General features: G+C 48.1%; 2 protein-coding genes across 12 annotated transcripts; one reads left to right on the top strand and one right to left on the bottom strand.

The window, feature by feature from the left end:
- Positions 1-288: 288 nt before the first annotated feature.
- On the bottom strand, positions 289-18,778 carry KIFC1 (kinesin family member C1). Of its 11 annotated transcripts, none has more exons than XR_010157978.1 (12): positions 18,132-18,579; positions 11,983-12,120; positions 11,762-11,861; positions 6,786-6,839; positions 6,615-6,668; positions 6,025-6,425; positions 4,522-5,301; positions 3,667-3,957; positions 3,457-3,561; positions 3,278-3,353; positions 1,214-1,289; positions 289-516 (listed from the first exon to the last, which is right to left on the bottom strand). XR_010157978.1 is itself a non-coding variant. In XM_054685705.2 (12 exons), exons 2-12 carry the CDS (start codon positions 12,007-12,009, stop codon positions 335-337), a joined length of 2,115 nt encoding a protein of 704 aa, XP_054541680.1. In that variant the 5' UTR covers positions 12,010-12,120; positions 18,329-18,778; the 3' UTR covers positions 289-334. The 11 variants fall into 11 exon arrangements, 8 of the variants coding, with proteins under 8 accessions (XP_054541680.1, XP_024212917.2, XP_054541682.1 ...); XM_054685705.2 differs by having other exon boundaries at positions 3,488-3,561; positions 18,329-18,778; XM_024357149.3 differs by having other exon boundaries at positions 3,488-3,561.
- On the top strand, positions 9,519-10,144 carry LOC746985 (large ribosomal subunit protein uL11-like). The gene has a single exon (XM_054685708.2). The coding sequence runs from the start codon at positions 9,592-9,594 to the stop codon at positions 10,087-10,089; it is 498 nt and encodes a 165-aa protein (XP_054541683.1). The 5' UTR covers positions 9,519-9,591; the 3' UTR covers positions 10,090-10,144.
- Positions 18,779-19,547: the final 769 nt, after the last annotated feature.

The following is a 19,547-nucleotide window of genomic DNA, read 5'->3' as shown; positions in this document are numbered from 1 at the left end:
GGAACGTTCTTCCCTGGGGCTGGGGTGGCCGGCGGAAGGGTGTAAGTTACCTATAACTAGTGACCAAGGAGGGGGCGTGGATAGCTAGAGGGCACACCTCCGATGTGACGGACGGGGTAGGGGTTATTAGCAGAGGGGAAGATGATCCAGGCCAAGGTCCAGAACCGGTGATAGCAGAGGGGAGAAAAGACGAAGCCCTCAGCCCCCGCTCCCGCCTCCCACATAAACGTTTGGCAGAGGGAACAGATCACAGCTCCCACCTTTACAGATATGAAAGTATCTGCCTTCTTGGGCAAATGCTAATAAAACCTTTATTAAAAAAAAAAACTATTCTTTATTTGATAGCCCTGGGACATGGTGCCCTCCACCCAATAAAGCACCCTCCAGCAACCCTCCCACCCCTCACCCGATACATAGACATACGGACACACGCGCACACACACACACACACACACAGATCTGGATCCGTCTTCACTTTCTGTTGGCCTGAGCAGTACCAATAACACACTGGTTCACCTGGGGGCAAGGGGTGAGACAGGATAAAAGTTTGCAGCGTAACCAATACAACATTTTTCCCAAGATCTCCCATCCTCCAATGCTAGGGCTGCCCTCAGAAATACTGAAATAAGGCCTCCAAAGGCTGGTTCAGGCTGGTGCCAGTTATGGTTTGTTCTCCTCTGCACACTAGGTTTGGAGGAGGTGAAAAGGCTTGAGAAGAGATGGAAGCCCCAGAAGAAAATACAGGAGCAGAGAAAGGAGGCTTTCATTTCCAGCAATACCCTGTACTAGAGACCTCCAACCTCTCCCACTGTAAAACACTTAAACCGAGATAAAATAGTAATAACACCCATTTAGGAACTAGGACTCCTTAGAAAATGGATCAGTTGAAGTCTGGGGAAGGAAATGTACAAGTTGAATCTGAAAAGACTACTAGAGTTCTGTCTAAAGGACACTGGCACCAATCTGAAGGTGAAGGAGGCTCTTTTTTTTTTTTTTTTTTTTGAGACGGAGTCTCGCTCTGTCGCCCAGGCTGGAGTGCAGTGGCGCGATCTCGGCTGACTGCAAGCTCCACCTCCCGGGTTCAAGCCATTCTGCCTCAGACTCCCAAGTAGCTGAGACTACAGGCGCCCGCCACCACGCCCGGCGAATTTTTTGTATTTTTAGTAGAGACGGGGTTTCACCGTGTTAGCCAGGATGGTCTCGATCTCCTGACCTCGTGATCCACCCGCCTCGGACTCCCAAAGTGCTGGGGTTACAGGCATGAGCCACCGCGCCCGGCCAGGAGGTTCCTATTGGCCAAAGATGGGGCAATTTGAGCATCAGAAAGATGCACCAAAAGAAACACTTTTGGTGGCTACAATGAGCTATGATTGAGCCACTGAATTCCAGTCTGGGCAACAGAGCAAGTCCCTGTCTCAAAAAAAAAATAAAAATAAAGATAACCCTCAGATAAACATTCATTGGTCACCTTTGGAAGCTGCTAGGATATCAACTCAATACTGAAAATCAATAAATAATTCAGCATTTATCTTGTTTTTCCTGTATGAATTGAATTTCAGAGAAACCAAGTAGATGGCAAGGCAAATGTCTTCATAAAAGAATCGTGACTAACCAATGCAGAACAACTAAGATTAGAAAAATCCCCATTTAGAAACCCCTTAATGAAATAAAGGATCCAGGTATGGTCACTGCTGGATAAAATCACTAGGTGAAAAAGTCAATAAGGAGCTTGTAAATGGATGGGTCAGGTTGACAACACCCAAATATGATAAATAAGTGAAAGTATGGGGGAAAGAGGAAGCAACCAGCCAAAATCCAGAACAGTATATTCTATAGGACAAATGACCTTCAACAAACAAATGACATAATAGTGGCAGTGTGGGATAGGGTTGTGGAACTTGAGACATTTCAACCAAGTGGGTGGCCCTTGCCTGGATCCTGATTTGAACAAACCTATTATGTATAAAAGACACTTCTGAGACAGTTGGGTGAAATTTAACATAAACTGGGTATTAGAGGATATTAAAGTTCATGTTGTTGAATGTTACATTGGTGTAACATTAATAAAAAGTTAGAAAAAAATCACCACCCTCTAAAATTGAACTTGCAAGATAGTGAGGGAAACCCTCATCAAAGTAGAATACCAGATCAGGGTGCAGGTGCTGGCTACTCCACAGCAACAATCAGTGCTGACTGGGAGGAGGCCCAAGCGCACAGCAGGACAGACCTGATCAGACCTCAAATAAAGCCAGAGCCCATCAAAGGGCTATACGCGCAGGAGGAGGGTGTACCAGAGAAAAAAATTACCGTGGAGGCAGACAGTAAGGAAACTTTCTGACTTGCTTAACACTAGTGGAAGGAGATTCTAGTGGAAGGAATTCTCATTAGTGAGAATTCATATAGCCACTGGCTGACCCTCATGAGGTTTGGAGTCTGAATTCACACTATTTGGAATAGTCTGAAAAACCTCTAAGTCTTTGATCCAGTAATCCCATTTCAAGGACTATTTCCCTGGTTAGATGTAACCGAAAAAATACAAAATGATGTATGTACAAAGTTAGTCAACGTGGCCTTGTTTGTGACTAAAAAAGTGTGGAAACAATCCAAGTGTCCAGTAGAGGGAACTGGTGGATAAATTTTGGTGCAGCTACATAGTGGAGTCTAGGCAGACCTAAAAATAATGATCTCTGTATGCTGATAGGGAGGAATCTTAGGGATTTTTTGTGTGTTGGTTTTCTGAGACAAGGTCTTACTCTGTCACCCAGGCTGAAGTGCAGTGGTAGGATCACGGCTCACTGCAGCCTCCACCTCCCAGCCTCAGGTGATCCTCCCACCTCAGCCTCCTGAGTAGCTGGAACTACAGGTGTGAGCCACTACACCCAGCTAATTTTCCTATTTTTTGTAGAGACAGGGTCTCACTATGTTGCCCAGACTGATTTCAAACTCCTGGGCTCAAGCAATCCTCCTGCCTTGGCCTCCCGAAGTGTTCGGATTATAGGCATGAGCTACTGCGCCCAACCAGTTTAGACCTTTTAGTCACCTTTTCTTTTTTTTTTAATCAGCTTTCTCAGGTTAAATTAATCACCTGTTTTTTAAAAAACTTAACTCAAAAGCTAATAATTAAAAATGGAACCAGGTGAGCAGTGCCTCAGATACCTGCAAATGTAAAACCTTTCTGCACAAATGTGCTCCCTATCCTAGAAGACAAAAGGGATTGGAATGGAGAAGCCTACAACCACCCACGGGTCCTGACAAGGCTGACTGGTGGTAATCGCACCTTGGAGGCAAAGCGTAGAGAGTTGAGGGACTCGGAGACGTTCTCTTCCAGTGGAGAAATGTTCACAAACATGAGCCTATGAAAAGAGAATACGCCCAACCCCAGCATTAGGGGCCAGCAGAGCCTGGACAGGTCTCCACTGTTCCCCTTTCTACCCCTCACCCCAACACAGTTCCTACCTGACCCCTTCCATCTGTCCCTTTCACTCACATCTTAGCACTACCACCCAGAGAGTTCTGCAGCAGGTAGGTCAGTTTGCTGTTCCGGTAAGGCACGTGGGACTCCTAGATGATTGAGGTGGGGACAGGTGTTTAGGAATAGGCAGGGTTCTGCACAGCCAACCCCAACTGTCCCCCAGGTCCCGTATCTCACCCCACTCCCATTCCCACCTTGTTGCTCAGGGCCATGATAACCAGCCCCAGCGTGGACAGGCTGCTGTTAATGGCCTGTGTTTCCCGAAGGCGTTCCCGCTCCCCAGGGCCGAGGGCTAAGCCGGGGTCAAGTCGCTCACTCCCGGCCAGGTCCACAAGACTGAGGGGGGCCCCACACTGCAGGCCTCGGCTGGAGTGCTCCCCAGAAATCTGTAGCTGGAATACACTGTGGCTGCGTGATGACCGTTCATTCTGGGCTGTGCGGGCCACAGCCCGATTCTGGCAGGCCAGATGAAGCAGGGCCTCCACCTGGGGATGGGAGCAGAAGGGGCAAAAAGGCAGGCAGAAGTCAGTACATAGTAATATGTATGGAAATGAATAAGAGCCCACCCCCACCCTCTTGAAGCTTTCTAGCCTGTCAAGAAACAAAATAAGATGCACAGTATGTCCGAAAATGGTAAGGAATACATAGAATAGGGAGTGTATAAAGGCGGGGTGGGGAACACAAGTTTTGACAGGATAGCCAAGATCTCCAGGAAAGAGCATCCAGGCAAAGGCCCTGAGATGGGGAGCACGACTAGCTGGTTGAGGAACAGCCAGGAGGCCAGCATGGCTAGGATGAGCTGAGCAAGGAGATGAGACATGAGATGTAGTGACCCTCCTCGTTTTGGCAGATGCATCACTCCCTCGCCACTCCCAGGTTAAGGCAGATCTACCGACAGCCCACAGGCCAAAACGGGATGTGGTAACCCATCCTCATAACTCGCACTTCATCCTTCAATTCTCTCCTGCTCCTTTCTCCCTCTACCTCCATCTCGTGGCACCCTGCCCACTCCTCCCCATTTCCCAGTTCCAGTGCCCATGGGTCCTCACTTCTTTCTCACAGGAGACAGGGACATATCGAGCATTGGTGACAGTGAGCTCCTCACTCCCTGGCCCTGCACGGCGAATCTCACACTCGCCCCCTTGACCCTTCCGGGTTCCAGTGGCCAGCAGGTCCCGGACAGTCTCATTGTAGATCTCTACGTAGCTTGCTACAAAGCTGTAGGTCCAGCCCTGACCACTCAGCTCCTGGGCCACAGAGAAGAGGTGCCGCAGGGCCCGAGGGATCAGCCCCTCCAACTGGGGGTCTCCCCCAGGCCCACCCTCCATTGTGAAGGTCTTGCCACTGCCTGTCTGGCCATAGGCAAAGATGCATACTGGATAGCCATCCAGGGCTGACTGGACAAGCATGGCAATCTCTTCAAACACTTCATCCTGTCCACTTCCTGGTGGGAATACCCGGTCAAAGGAAAAATCATGGCGAGTTGGGGGAGCTGGTGCCCCACTCAGGGTCCCACGCCGCTCGTCAGACCGGGAGAGGCTAAGGCGGGTTGGAGGATCAGAGGGCCCACCAGGGCCAGAGGGAAACAGGAGGAGGCCAGGGGGTGGAGTGGGCTCCCCCGGCAGGACAGGGCGGACCCGGCAGAATACACGGATGTTGCCCTTGAGTTCCTGCAGCTGGTTGTGCAGTCGCCGGCGCTCCATTTCTAGCCCATGAAGACGTTCTTCCCGCTCAGTCAGTAAGGCTGCCTGGGCCACAGTCTCCTGCCGCAGAGATGCCACCTCTGCTTGGCTGCTTGACAGGGCTGCTTCTGATGTCTGCAGCCTCCTCTGCCCAGAAGAGAACACAACATACACAGAGGGTAAGATGCAACCAAGAATAAGAACAAACTGTGTGGCGTATGGAGTGGGTGGAGGTGAGGTCCCTGCTCAAAAGGACCTCAAAGTCTGGTAAACAAAGAAAGATGAGAAAATAAGGAATCATGGTACTAAGACAGGGAGTGCTATGGTTATGCCCAAGCACAAAGAGGAGCACAAGGAAGATGATATCTAGGGTGACACCCAGAAGTACAGGAGTGAACCAAGGAAGGATGTAGTACACAAAGAACATTCCAGAAAGAGGGAAGCACATATGCAGAATGCCCAGAAGTGAAAGTTGAGTCATTTAAGAGACTGCAAATAACTTAATCTAGTTGGTGCTCACCAGGAAGGAGTCAAGTGGACATGGGAGGAGGGAAAGAGAGTACCACAGGAATTTGTGATCAGGATGGGAACCCAAAGAAAGAGGGATGGAGGACTAAGGAAGACACAGATCTAAATGGGAGCTTTGCAAACAGTCAAGGGTAGGAAGAAGGGTGGCAGAAAGCAAGACAGTCAGGAGTGGGCTGGGGTGCAGAAAGGTAGAAGAGAGAGGTATCTTCAGCAGCACCTATACTGCTAAAGATAGGTGCTCAGGAGTTCTCAGCCCAGACTTGAGGGGTACCTGGAAGGGAGGGGAGGCATGACCTCTGCCAGGAAAGCGGGGCTGACATCTGGTGAAAATCTGGCCCTTACCTCCTTCTCCTCTAGTTGGGACGTCAGTCCCCTCCGTTCTTCCTGCAATTCCACCTGTTTTTTCTGAAGCTCTTGCACCAAGCCCTCCTGCGTGCTCAGCCGCTCTTCCAGCTCCAGGACACAAGCACGCAAGTTCTTCAGCTCCTGTTGGCCCTGCTCAGCCTGGGCCTGTACCTTGGCTAAATGCCCCTCCAGTGTTGTGCGCTCTGTCCCCAGGGCCTTGACCTGCTGCTGGGCATCTCTGAGCTGGTCCTGAAGCTGCTGGTTCTCTTGGTCCAATGTTTGAGTCCTCTCACGGCATCGTTTTAGTTCTGCATTTAGGTCACATAACTGACCCTTTAAGTCCCAGGCTGGACGTTTGCTGGGTTTCTTCCCTCCTGCCATGGGAGGAACACCTGATGCTAAGATGAACACAGAAAGGACAAAGGTCAGTGGAGTCTAGGCTCTCTATCCCTCCTCCCTTCTAGCCTTTACGGGATCCACACCTGATGCTACATCTCCTTCCCCTTAGAGACCAAATGGATTTTTCTGGGCACTCACCATCTTCTCTTCCCTATCCCAGCCTCTCACCCAGTGGTTATGTTTGTCACCTCTGCCAGACTTCTGGACAGGAACAGCAGGAACTGGCTTCTGGTTCTTCAACCCTAGAGAATTGAGAAGGTGACTTAGGAATTACAGGACCAGTGTCCCTCCACCTCCATCATTCTCCCTTTACACATACCCCAAATCCCTTCTCAGACCCAGCTCTTGAGCACAGTTACCTGTGGCAATAGCTGTGGAACACCGGGGTCCTGTCTTCTTGGAAACTTTTTGAGCTGCCCAGGAGATGGGAGAGAGCAAAGGTAGAATGATCATTCTTAAGATGGCATGTACACTTGCTAGGACAGGGGCAGAAGAAGTGCTTTTCTCAGAATTAGAAATAAGATAACTTCCTTCCCTTATCCCTAAGTCTGGCCAGCTCCTAATGATACCTCCCCTAGAACCAGAAATTACAGTCATCCCTCAGTATCCAAAAGGGGTTGATTCCAGCACCCCCCAAGAATACCAAAATCCAAGGATGCCCAAGTCCCTTACATAAATAGGTATATAGTATTAAATATAGTCTATGCACACGCTCCCATATACTTTATTTATTGATTGACTGAGACAGAGTTTCACTTGTTGCCCAGGCTGAAGTGCAATGGCATGATCTCAGCTCACAGCAAACTCTACCTCCAGGGTTCAAGCGATTCTCCCGCCTCAGCCTCCCAAGTAGCTGGGATTATAGGTATGCGCCACCACGCCCAGCTAATTTTGTATTTTTAGTAAAGACAGGGTTTCACCATGTTGATTAGGCTGGCCTCAAACTCCTGACCTCTGGTGATCTGCCTGCCTTGGCCTCCATTTTGGTTTTTTTTTTGAGATGGAGTTGCACTCTTCTCACCCAGGCTGGAATGCAATGGCGCGATCTTGGCTCACTGCAACCTCCACCTCCAGGGTTCGAGCAATTCTTCTGCCTCAGCCTCCTGAGTAGCTGGGATTACAGGCAAGCGCCACCACGCCTGGCTAATTTTTTTAAAAATATTTTTAGTAGAGACAGGTTTTCAGCATGTTGGCCAGGCTGGTCTCAAACTCCTGACCTCAGGTGATCTGCCTGCCTCAGCCTCCCAAAGTGCTGGGATTACAGGCGTGAGCCACCGCATCCAGCCGCATATACTTTAAATCATCTTTAGATTACTTAGAATATCTAACACAATGTAAATGCTATGTTAATACAGTCATGTGCCCATAATGACATTTCGGTCAATGACAGACTGCATATACAACAGTAGCCCTGTAACATTATAATGGAGCTAAAAATTCCTATTGCCTAGTGACATTATAGCCATGGTAATGTCATAGCATTCCTCACCTGTTTGTGGTGATTCTGATATAAACGAACCTAATGCACTGCCAGTTGTATAAAAGTATAACACATATAATTACATATAGTACATAATACCTAATAATGATAATGACTATGTTACTAGTTTATATATTTACCGTACCGTACTTTTTATTGTTATTTTAGGGTATACTCCTTCTATTTGCAAAAACAGTTAACTATAAAACAGCCTCAGGCATGTCATTCAAAAGGCATTCCAGGCCAGGCACCGTGGCTCATGCCTGTAATCCCAGCACTTTGGGAGGCCGAGGTGGGCAGATCAAGGGGTCAGGAGATTGAGACCATCCTGGCTAACATGGTGAAACCCCGTCTCTACTAAAAATACAAAAACAAAATTAACCAGGCGTGGTGGCGGGCACCTGTAGTCCCAGCTACTCGGGAGGCTGAGGCGGGAGAATGGTGTGAACCCAGGAGGCGGAGCTTGCAGTGAGCCGAGATCATGCCACTGCACTCTAGCCTGGGCGACAGTGCGAGACTCCGTCTCAAAAAAAAAAAAAGGCAATCCAGAAGAAGGCATTGTTATCACAGGAAGTCACATCTCCATGTGTGTTACTGCCCCTGAAGATCTTCCAGTGAGACAAGATGTGGAGGTGAAAGCCAGTGATGTTGATGATCCTGACCCTATGTAGGCCTAGGCTAATGTGTATATTTCTTCGTTTTTAACAAAAAGTTTGAAAAGCAAAATAATATTTAGAATTTTTCAAATTTAAGCTTATTTCTCAGAAAAAATACAAATAAATAAAATTTTAAATTAAAAAAAGAACTTCAGGCGGGGCGCAGTAACTCATGTCTGTAATCCCAGCACTTTGGGAGGCTGAGGCGGGCGGATCACGAGGTCAGGAGATCGAGACCATCCTGACTAATACGGTGAAACCCCATCTCTACTAAAAATACAAAAAATTAGCTGGGTGTGATGGCACACACCTGTAGTCCCAGCTACTCGGGAGGCTGAGGCAGGAGAATCACTTGAACCCAGGAGGCGGAGGTTACACTGAGCCGAGATCACGCCATTGCACTCCAGCCTGGGCGACAGAGCGAGACTCTGTCTCAAAAACAAAAAACAAAAAACAAAAATTTTATTTTCAAGCCAGGAGACAGAGATTCATATTGCCCTGAATATATGCTCCCCACCCAAAACAAAATTTAGATAGAAAAAAAGCATGAGGAATAAGGATATAAAGGAATAAAATATTTCTGTAAAGCTATACAATGTTTGTGTTTTCAGTTGTTATTACAAGAGTCAAAAAGTTAGCCGGGCGCAGTGGCTCACGCCTGTAATCCCAGCACTTTGGGAGGCTGAGGCAGGCAGATCACGAGGTCAGGAGATCGAGACCATCCTGGCTAACATGGTGAAACCCTGTCTCTATTAAAAATACAAAAAAACAAAATTAGTCAAGTGTGGTGGAGGGCACCTGTAGTCCCAGCTACGCGGAAGGCTGAGGCAGGAAAATGGCGGGAACCCGGGAGGCGGAGCTTGCAGTGAGCCGAGATTGTGCCACTGCACTCCAGCCTGGGCGACAGAGCGAGACTCCATCTCAAAAAAAAAAGAGAGAAGTTCTCGGCTTTCGGCTCGGAGGAGGCCAAGGTGCAACTTTCTTCGGTCGTCCTGAATCTGGGTTCATCCGACACCAGCTGCCTCCACCATGCCGCCAAAGTTCGACCCCAACAAGATCAAGGTCGTATACCTGAGGTGCACCAGAGGTGAAGTCGGTGCCACTTCTGCCCTGGCCCCCAAGATCGGCCCCCTGGGTCTGTCTCCAAAAAAGGTTGGTGATGACATTGCCAAGGCAACGGGTGACTGGAAGGGCCTGAGGATTACAGTGAAACTGACCATTGAGAACAGACAGGCCCAGATTGAGGTGGTGCCTTCTGCCTCTGCCCCGATCATCAAAGCCCTCAAGAAACCACCAAGAGACAGGAAGAAACAGAAAAACATTAAACACAATGGGAATGTCACTTTTGATGAGATCGTCAACACTGCTCGACAGATGCGGCACCGATCCTTAGCCAGAGAACTCTCTGGAACCATTAAAGAGATCCCGGGGACTGCCCAGTCTATGGGCTGTAATGTTGATGGCTGCCACCCTCATGACATCATAGATGACATCAACAGTGGTGCTGTGGAATGCCCAGCTAGTTAAGCACAAAGGAAAATATTTCAATAAAGGATCATTTGACAACTGGTCGAAAAAAAAAAGTTAAAAAAAGATTAAAATGTTACATCAGCCTTGGCAAGTGGGAAAAAAAATGTTAAGTTTATAAAGTAAAATAGTTATAGTAAACTAAGGTTAATTTATTATAAAAGAACTATTTTTTATAAATTTGATGTAGCCTAACTGTACCATGTTTCTAAAGTCTACAGCAGTGTACAGTAAGGCCCTAGGCCTTCACATTCACTCACCACTCACTAACTCACCCAGAGCAACTTCCATTCAAACATGCTCCATTTAATGGTTAGTACCCTGTACAGGTGTACCATTTTTTATCATTTATATTGTATTTTAACTGTACCTTTTCTATGTTTAGGTATGTTTATATACACAAATGGTTACCACTGTGTTATGTTACCTACCGTGCTTCAGTATAGTAACACGCCACACAGGCTTGTTGCCCAAGAACAATAGGCTATCGCAGATAGCCTAGGTGTGTAGCAGGCTAGATCATCTAGGTTTCAGTAAGTACATTCTATGATGTTTCCACAATAATGCATTTCTGATAATGTATCTGCATTGCCAAGTGACACATGACCATAACTGTTATACTGTATTTTTTGGTTTTATTTTTTATTTTCCATGAATATTTTCTCATTTTTTTTTTTTTGAGACCGAGTCTCGCTCTGTCGCCAGGCTGGCACAATCTCGGCTCACTGCAACCTCCACCTCCTGGGTTCTAAGCAATTCTCCTGCCTCAGCCTCCAGAGTAGCTGGGATTACAGGCACGGGCCATCACGTCTGGCTAATTTTGTATTTTTAGTAGAGACAGGGTTTCAACCATATTGGCCAGGCTGGTCTGGAACTCCGGACCTCAGGTAATCTACCCACCTTGGCCCCCCAAAGTGCTGGGATTACAGGCATGAGCCACTGTGCCCACTCTCCTTGAATATTTTCAACCGATGGTTGGTTGAATCTGCAGAAGCAGAACCCACGGATACAGAGGGCCAACTGTACTCCATATGCCAAAAAGCAATTTGGATTAAGATAAGTAAAAGCAGGACCATGTCTAAAGTATGCCACCATTTATGTAAAAAAGGTGGGGGAGTATAGTCTTACTTGCTTGAATACCAATAGAATTTCCCTGGAAGAACACACAGTTGCCCTGGGTAGCAGAATTGGGTGGCTGGAGGACAGAAATAGGAAGCAAACTTCACTATACAACAACCTTTGTGCCTTTGGAATTTTGAACCAAATGAAATGTTATTACCTATTCAAAATAGGCTGGGTGTGGTGCCTCACGCCTATAATCCCAGCACTTTGGAAGGCAGAGGCGGGTGGATCACCTGAGGTCAGGAGTTCAAGACCAGCCTGGCCAACATGGCGAAACCCCAACTCTACTGAAAAAAAAAATACAAAAATTAGCTGGGCGTGGTGTGGGCACCTGTAATCCCAGCTACTCGGGAGGCTGAGGTAGGAGAATCGTTTGAACCTGGGAGGAGGAGGTTGCAGTGAGTGAGATTGAGCCACTGCACTCCAGCCTGGGCGATAGAGCGAGACTCTGTCTCAAAAAAAAAACAATAAAATTGAAAGAAAAGAAACAAGTGAGTTGAAGAGCACTGGCCTTCCATGTCCCTGGAGTCTATCCATCCTGAGAGCCCACCTGTGGTCTGGCCTTGTGTCTGTGGCACTGTAGTGAGGGATGGAACTCTTGGGTGGGATGTGGTAATTTTGGTCGTTGCACCCAGGCCTCTTGTCCGTTTCTGGGGAAAGATAAAGACAAGGTCCATAGTCACCCTCCCTAATGGTTTATACTCTCTCTCTCCTTTCTTTCACACACACACACACCCCACACACATGCACAGCTCTCCATGCCCAGCTCACCTTCTCAGGCTCCAGGCCATCTTCCATCTGGTCAGGCCTCCTCTTGAGTCTGCTTCCTGAGAGAGGCAGCTGGGAAGGGGCCTTAATCAGAGGTCTCTTCAGTTCTATGTTCCCCTTTACTTCCAATAGGGGGGACCTCTGTTGGGAAAAGAGACCCTTAAGACAATACCCAGGAGCCCAAATGTCCCAAGAACTTCCCATCTTGGCCCCCAGCCTCAATTGTCAACATCACCACCACCAAGCACTGAGCACCACTTGTGCCAAAAGCTGAATTATGTGCCAGACAGCATGAACAGAAGTGGGGACGTAACCTAAAAGTGGGAATAACCTCTAGGGGAAAAGCTGGACTTGACTAACTTTAAGGGTGGGACTCAAACAAGCAGAGAGGAATGGATGCTCTTCCTGGAAGGCAAAAATTCAAATATGTACAGAGCATGGCTAAGAAACCAACTGGCCTTTTGGCTGGAGCTGAGAATCATAAACAAGGGAGAGAGTGGAAGATATGTGAGGGCTGAAGACTGCTTGGGAGAATCAGGCAACATTTACTGAGCCGTTTGAAATGTTTTACCTGGACCGGGTGCAGTGGCTCACGCCTGTAATCCCAGCACTTTGGGAGGCGGAGGTGGGCAGATCACAAGGTCAGGAGTTTGAGACTAGCCTGACCAACATGGTGAAATCCCGTCTCTACTAAAAATACAAAAATTAGCTGGGTGTGGTGGCACATGCCTGCAATCCCAGCTACTCGGGAGGCTGAGTCAGGAGAATCGCCTGAACCTGGGAGGCAGAGGTTGCGGTGAGCCGAGATCACGCCACTGCACTCCAACCTGGTCAATAGAGTGAGACTCCGTCTCAAAAAAAAAAAGGGGGGCATTAGAACTTAATTCTGGCCGAGCATGGTGGCTTATGCCTGTAATTCCAGCATTTTGGGAGGCTGAGGCGGGCAGATTACTTGAGGTCAGGAGTTCAAGACCAGCCTGACCAACATGGTGAAACCCTGTTTCTACAAAAATTACCCAGGCATGGTGGCATGTGCCTGTAATCCAGCTACTTGGGAGGCCGAGGAGGAGAATCGCTTGAACGATTGGTGGAGGTTGCGGTGAGCCGAGATCACACCACTGCACTCCAGCCTGGGTGACAGAGCGAGACTACGTCTCAAAAAAAAAAAAAAAAGAACTTGGCCAGGCGCGGTGGCTCACGCCTATAATCCCAGCACTTTGGGAGGCCGAGGCGGGCGGATCACAAGGTCAGGAGATCAAGACCATCCTAGCTAACACGGTGAAATCCCATCTCTACTAAAAAATACAAAAAATTAGCCGGGCATGGTGGCAGGCGCCTGTAGTCCCAGCTACTGGGGAGGCTGAGGCAGGAGAATGGCGTGAACCCGGGAGGCGGAGCTTGCAGTGAGCCAAGATTGTGCCACTGCACTCCAGCCTGGGTGACAGAGCGAGACTCCGGTCTCAAAAAAAAAAAAAAAGAACTTAATTCTCATGGAACCTAGTTGAAAGGGGCTATTCTAGAAGCTTGAGGGCTAAGCTAGGCAGACATCCACCTTAGCGAACCAGATGACATTTGCCTGTGGTCCCAGCTACAAGGGAGGCTGAGGTGGGAGGATGGCTTGGGCCCAGATCAAGGCTGCAGTGAGCCGTGATCATGCCACTGCACTCCAGCACTCCAGCCTGGGCGACATACTGAGATCCTGTCTCAAAAAAAAAAAAAAAAAAGAAAAGAAAAGAAAGAAAAAGAAAAGAAATAACACAGAGATCTGAGTACCTGAAGAGTTGGTTTTTGTTTATTTGTTTTTGAGACAGGGTTGCCCAAGCTGGCTTTGAACTTTGAGTTCAAGTGATCCTCCTGCCTTAGCCTCTTAAGTGCCTAGGACAACAAGCACATGCTACTGGACCCAGCAGGATTGGTTTCATGGATGCTAAGTTCAATTTTGGGAAAGTGAGTTTGAGCTACCCGTGATACAGTGAGATTTACTCAAGGAAGTTCACAGACCATCATTATTTTTAAAAATCATGAAACAACCTGATACACTGTTTTCTTTTGTTTTTATTATCATAACCCCTACATAAGACTGTGAGCACCATAAGAATTCATCTGTTTTGTTCATAACTATATAACCAGAGGGCCTAGTACAATGTCTGCTACATGGTAGGACTCTACAGTTTTTGAAGGAATGAAATTGAATGTTCATCAGTGGGGCAATACTTAAACTGTGATATATCCATACCATTGGCTTCTATAAAAATAAAAAGGGAAAAAAAGAGGTAGCATTTTTCCTGCCACCTACAGAAGTGTGCACAAAGAATGCTTATTTTAATTTAGTGTAATCAAATATAGTATGGAAACCAAATTTTTCTTTAAGTATTCCAAAGTCAAACACTAATTTTTAAAAATAACCTGTGCCCTTCCTCCTCTCTACACTACCGTAGTGGATCTGCTACAGACCTACCTCCTTGGAATTTATGTTGGTTCAGAAAATGTGTTTAAAGGTTTGTTTATTCAGGACAACTCCAAAGACCACAGTATATATATTTTTCCCATCTATTAATATAAAGCTAGACATGCATGATGCCCTCCAACTTTCCACAGTGAGAAGCAAAAGCACTTAACCTTCTATAAGAACAGATATTCATGCAACCCTGCCTACATCCACCTCACCACAAGATCAGAGGTGGATGGCCCTGCTCCTAAGGCAACCCTTTCATATATGCATCACATTCCCATCCCTCCTCACCAAATCCTGGACTCACCAAATCCTCCCAATTTCAGGAACATTCCTCCAGCAATCCTCCCTTCTCACCTCTGCACCATCAGCTTTGTACTCTATGGCATCACTCCAATTGGCATACCACAAACTCTATTATTTCTTCGAAACTAAAAGAATCTGAACTCTGCTTTCCCTAACAGGTACTATCCTTTTTCCTTGCCGCCTTTCGCAGCAAAACTCTAAAGTATTACCTCTAGTGTATTCATCGTGGCCAATTTCTCTCCTAAGCCCACTGCAATCAGGCTTTCATTCCCACTATTCCATCGAAATTGCTATCCTCAAGATCACAAGTAACTTCATGTTGCTAAGTCAATTCTTTATCTTCATTTTCTTGACCCATCAAACAGCATTTGATACAACTGATTACTCCCTTTTCCTTAATAGGCTTTCTTCAGGTAGCTTCCAGGAGACCACCCTTTCTTACCTCACTGGCAGGTCCTCCTCATCTCTCCAGATTTTAACAGCATTCTCTATCTATACTCACTATCCACTCCCATGCCTTTAAATATCATTGATATGCTGACAGTTTCCAAATTTATATGTCCAGCTCAGACCTCGATCCTGCACCTATACTGAACTGCATCCTCAACATCGCTATTTAAGGCTGGGAGTGGTGCCTCATGCCTGTAATCCCAGCACTTTGGGAGGCCGAGGCGGGCGGATCACTTGAGTTCAGGAGTTCGAGACCAGCATGGCCAACATGGCAAAACCCTGTCTCTACTAAAAATACAAAAATTAGCCAGGTGTGCTGGCACGTGCCTGTAATCCCAGCTACTCGGGAGATTGAGGTGGGAGGATTGCTTGAAGCTGGGAGGTAGAAGTTGCAGTGAGCTGAGATCACACCACTGCACTCCAGCCTGGACAACAGAGTGAGAGACTCCGTATCAAAAAAACATCTCCATTTGGAAGTCTAATAACTGACCTCTTGATGTCCAACCCTGCTTTGAACTTGCTCCTTTTGCAGCTTTCTCCATCTTAATTGATATAACTCCATCTTTCAGTTGCTCAAGCCAAAAACCCAGAGTCCTCTCTTTCTCCTACATACCACATCTAATCTGTCAGCAAAGCATGGCTGATTGTACCTTCAAAATATATCCAGAATTCAATCACTTTTTACTGTTTCTTCCACTGCTATCACCCTGACCTAAGACACCATCATCTGGCACCTAGATTATCATAAACCAGTGGTTCTCAACTGGGGGTGATTTTATCCCCAAGGTGACATTTGACAATGTCCAATGCAGTCCTGTACACTGTCAGATGCCTAGCAGCATCCCTGCCCTCTACCCACTAGATGCCAGTAGCAACCCCCCACCTAGTCACGACAATAAAAAATGTTGGCCAGGTGCGGTAGCTCATGCCTGTAATCCGAGCACTTTGGGAGGCCGAGGTGGGAGGATCATGAGGTCAGGAGATTGAGACCATCCGGGCTAACATGGTGAAACCCTGTCTATACTAAAAATACAAAAAATTAGCCGGGCGTGGTGGCAGGCACCTGTAGTCCCAGCTACTTGGGAGGCTGAGGCAGGAGAATCGCCTGAACCCGGGAGGCGGAGGTTGCAGTGAGCCGAGATCGCGCCACTGCACTCCAGGCTGGCGACAGAGCGTGACTACTTCTCAAAAAAAAAAATGTTGCAGGGCACGGTGGCTCATGCCTGTAATCCCAGCACTTTCAGAGGCCGAGGCAGGCGAATTGCTTGAGCCCAGGAGTTAGTTCCAGACCAGCCTGGGCAACATGGCAAAACCCTGTCTCTATTAAAAATACAAAAAATCAGCCAGGCATGGTGGCAGCTGCCTGTAGTCCCAGCTACTCAGGAGGCTGAGGTGGGAGGATCACTTGAGCCCAGGAAGTTAAGGCTCCAGTGAGCCATGATCATGCCACTGCACTCCAACCTGGGAACAGAGAAAGAGAACCTGTCTCAAAAAAAAAAAAAAAAAGGCAATGGTGCTATGGTTACGAAAATCTGTTGGACCCAACAAATCTTATCTCTCTGCTTAAAATCATCCAATGATTCCCCATCTCACTCAGAGTAAAAGTCCTCACAACAACCCCCACAAGGACAAACTGTGATCAGCAACCCCACTACCCATTACCTGACTTCCTTTCCCACAACTTTTCCCCTTGCTCACTTCATTCCAGCCACACTTCCCTCCTTACAACTCTTTAGGGACTCTGCTCTAGCAGATTCCCTCTGCCTGAAATGTTCTTCCCTCACTATCTGCTTGTCTATCTCCCTCACTTCCTTCAAGTCTTTATTCAACTCATCTTTTCCATGGGGGTTACTGAGACCACCCTATTTAATACTCTATCCCGCCAGTTGGCCTCCCCTACGTCCTCAACCTTGAATTTCTCCTTTTCTCCACAGCACTTACGACCTTCTGGCAGTTATATAATTCATTTATTACATTTATTGTCTGTATCCCCATGGAATGGCAGCTCCATGATGGCAACGATTTGTCCCTTGTTCACTGCTGCATCCTAAGTACCTACAACCACGCCTAGCATGTAGTAGGTGCTCAATAAATACTTGATTAATAGATCTGAGAAGGCTTTTACTACTTCTTACTGTCACATCATACTACTCTGCTCTCTGGTTGTCACGAGAGAAAGAATCTCTCTTAAGGCTGAATGCTAACTTCAGGGAAACCTGAACGTGAAATACTAGTAAACAAAGGATTCAGGCAGGAGACCTTTCCTGGCACCAGAGATCAGTACACTCCAGCTGTCACACACATTCATCTCTCTTCACTGGAGACAGGAAGCTGCATATGGTTGTGGGGTGCAGCAGGGCACCATTTAAGAGAAAGAACTAAATCAATCAGTTTCATTGGGCACGAATCTGCACAATTTGGGAAAGGAGAGAGAGAATGAGAAGTCTTTTGGCCCAGATTACCCTACTCTCCTTCTCCCTTTCCTACACTCCGAAGCAGCAGTGATAAGGAGAGGCGATTAACACAAAAGGACCTCAGCAAGGATGTGGCCTCAGACACCATGTCCCCAAAGGAAGAAGTCATATCAGAACTCTCCCTTCTTACACACTGCAATCACACCCTGAGTAGGAATAAAGAAGTGGAAATGTGTCAGACGAGGCTGAGAATTCGAAATGGGAAATCTCGGAGACATGAAAGTAAGGGAGGGGCTCCAAAGACTTGAAGCTGGGGGAGGGCAGACAAACGTCCCTTCCGACCTCCCCGGGTGCTCTAAGCCGTCTCCACTCCTGCCTCCGCCCCTTTCCACTTGTGCGGGGGCGCACGGACCTTCGCTCTCCCGGTAGACATGACAAAGGCCGACCGGGAGCCGGGGGCGCGACAGCATCGGAGCGGTCAGCCGTCGTCCCCATCCCCAGGGCAGGACACCTGCGCCGCCCCTACTCACCTGCGGATCCATGTCCACCTCGGTCCCACACGCGCCGGGGGAATGCAGTGGAAGAGAACTGGGTGCCGGGGATCCTGGGACTCGCGTTCTCTCGCCCGCTCGCGAAGCAGGGTAGAGAACTCGCACGGCTCCGGCCGCTACCAGCCCCGCGCCACACCCGCCACTTTTGAATTCCAACGGCCGCCACCCACTCTCACCGCGCTCTGCACGCAGGGACCAATCGTCGCTGTCGCCACGGCCGAGGGCCAATCGCAGCGTTCTCCGCCACCCGAAGCCACACCCCGCCCGACAGGCGCCTTGTCTTTTCTGTTTCGCAGGCGCAGGAGAGGTAGGCGGATTAATTCCACTTCCGGTGCCACTTATGCTTCTCACCCCTCCCCTCCTCTAGCGGCAACACTGCTGGACTTCCGCTCGGCTCCCCGCCGTCGCTCGCTACGTCAGAAAATGCGTGGACGTCGCCGCACGAACGCAACTGGCCAAGCGTAACTGGTGGCGGCCGGAGGAGAAGGGGCGGGGACGCTGGAGGAAAGAAATGACGCGTGCGCAAACGAGGACACGTGCCGGGAGACAGGCGGGACTAGCGCCTCCTGGTGACTGCAGTAGGGAGTGCACTTGTTTTCCGTCGACGTGATTGAGGCTCCAGCGCTGCCTCTCCTGGTCGTGGTTGACTAGGCCCGGAAGTGGCTCCTGGAGCCCTCACGTGGATGTGAGTGGCCTGGTCTGTTCATTCCCTGGTAATGTTGCCATTTCTCACCAAATTTAGGAACTTTTGCGCTCCATTGAAGCCTGACAGTGGGGATTCAAAGCTCAGGAAAGAATTTTTCTTTATAGCCCTCTTCTCTCAGCCAACCTACTTACCTGGGTGCTTGTTACTGGTGCTGGGCCCAGGGCCTTTGGAGTCTCGAGCTCGGGGAAGATTTAGTGCTTCCATTTATGGAGTATTTTATGTTTTGCAGATTATGCACCTGTATTATCTCGTCTTTTAATCACGAAAATTCACTGAGTTCCTACATTGTGCCACGTTCTTTGTAGAGATGGATGGAGACAGGTTCAGTAAGGTTACATAATAAGGTCACACTGCTGGTTAGGAATGGATCTAGATTCCATTAGCTTCAAAATCCAAGCTATTTCTGTTAATTCATATTGCCTCTAACAGTCTCGGTGACAAGAGCAACCCCTTACGTGTGAATAGGGTGCTAGTTTGCAAAGTCGTTCTACCATATTTACTCATCCGAGTTTCCATCCAGTCCTGGAGGTAGTCAGGACAGGGTTTTATTTATGAAACCGAAAGGCAGGGGCCTCAAGCATATGTTCGGGGATTTGGTGTGCAGTTGGAAATTGGCAGGTCTGGCACCCGCGCTGCCGTCTTCTATCCATTGCTTTAACTTGGCTTCAAACAAGCTTGTAGAGAGAAGC

This window comes from Pan troglodytes, chromosome 5, assembly GCF_028858775.2.
Source record: "Pan troglodytes isolate AG18354 chromosome 5, NHGRI_mPanTro3-v2.0_pri, whole genome shotgun sequence".
NCBI classification, from domain to species: domain Eukaryota; kingdom Metazoa; phylum Chordata; class Mammalia; order Primates; family Hominidae; genus Pan; species Pan troglodytes.
Note: the sequence above shows the minus strand (reverse complement) of the source record. Positions and strands in the feature narration are given on the sequence as shown.

Excerpts from the sequence above, each read along its gene's own strand:
- LOC746985 (XM_054685708.2), top strand. The coding sequence starts at position 9,592 with ATGCCGCCAAAGTTCGACCCCAACAAGATCAAGGTCGTATACCTGAGG.
- KIFC1 (XM_024357149.3), bottom strand. Across the intron at positions 3,562-3,666 it reads TCATGGCCCTGAGCAACAAG|GAGTCCCACGTGCCTTACCG; the intron begins GTGGGAATGGGA and ends TCAATCATCTAG. Across the intron at positions 517-1,213 it reads CGAGGCGGGTGGATCACGAG|GTGAACCAGTGTGTTATTGG; the intron begins GTCAGGAGATCG and ends CCTTGCCCCCAG.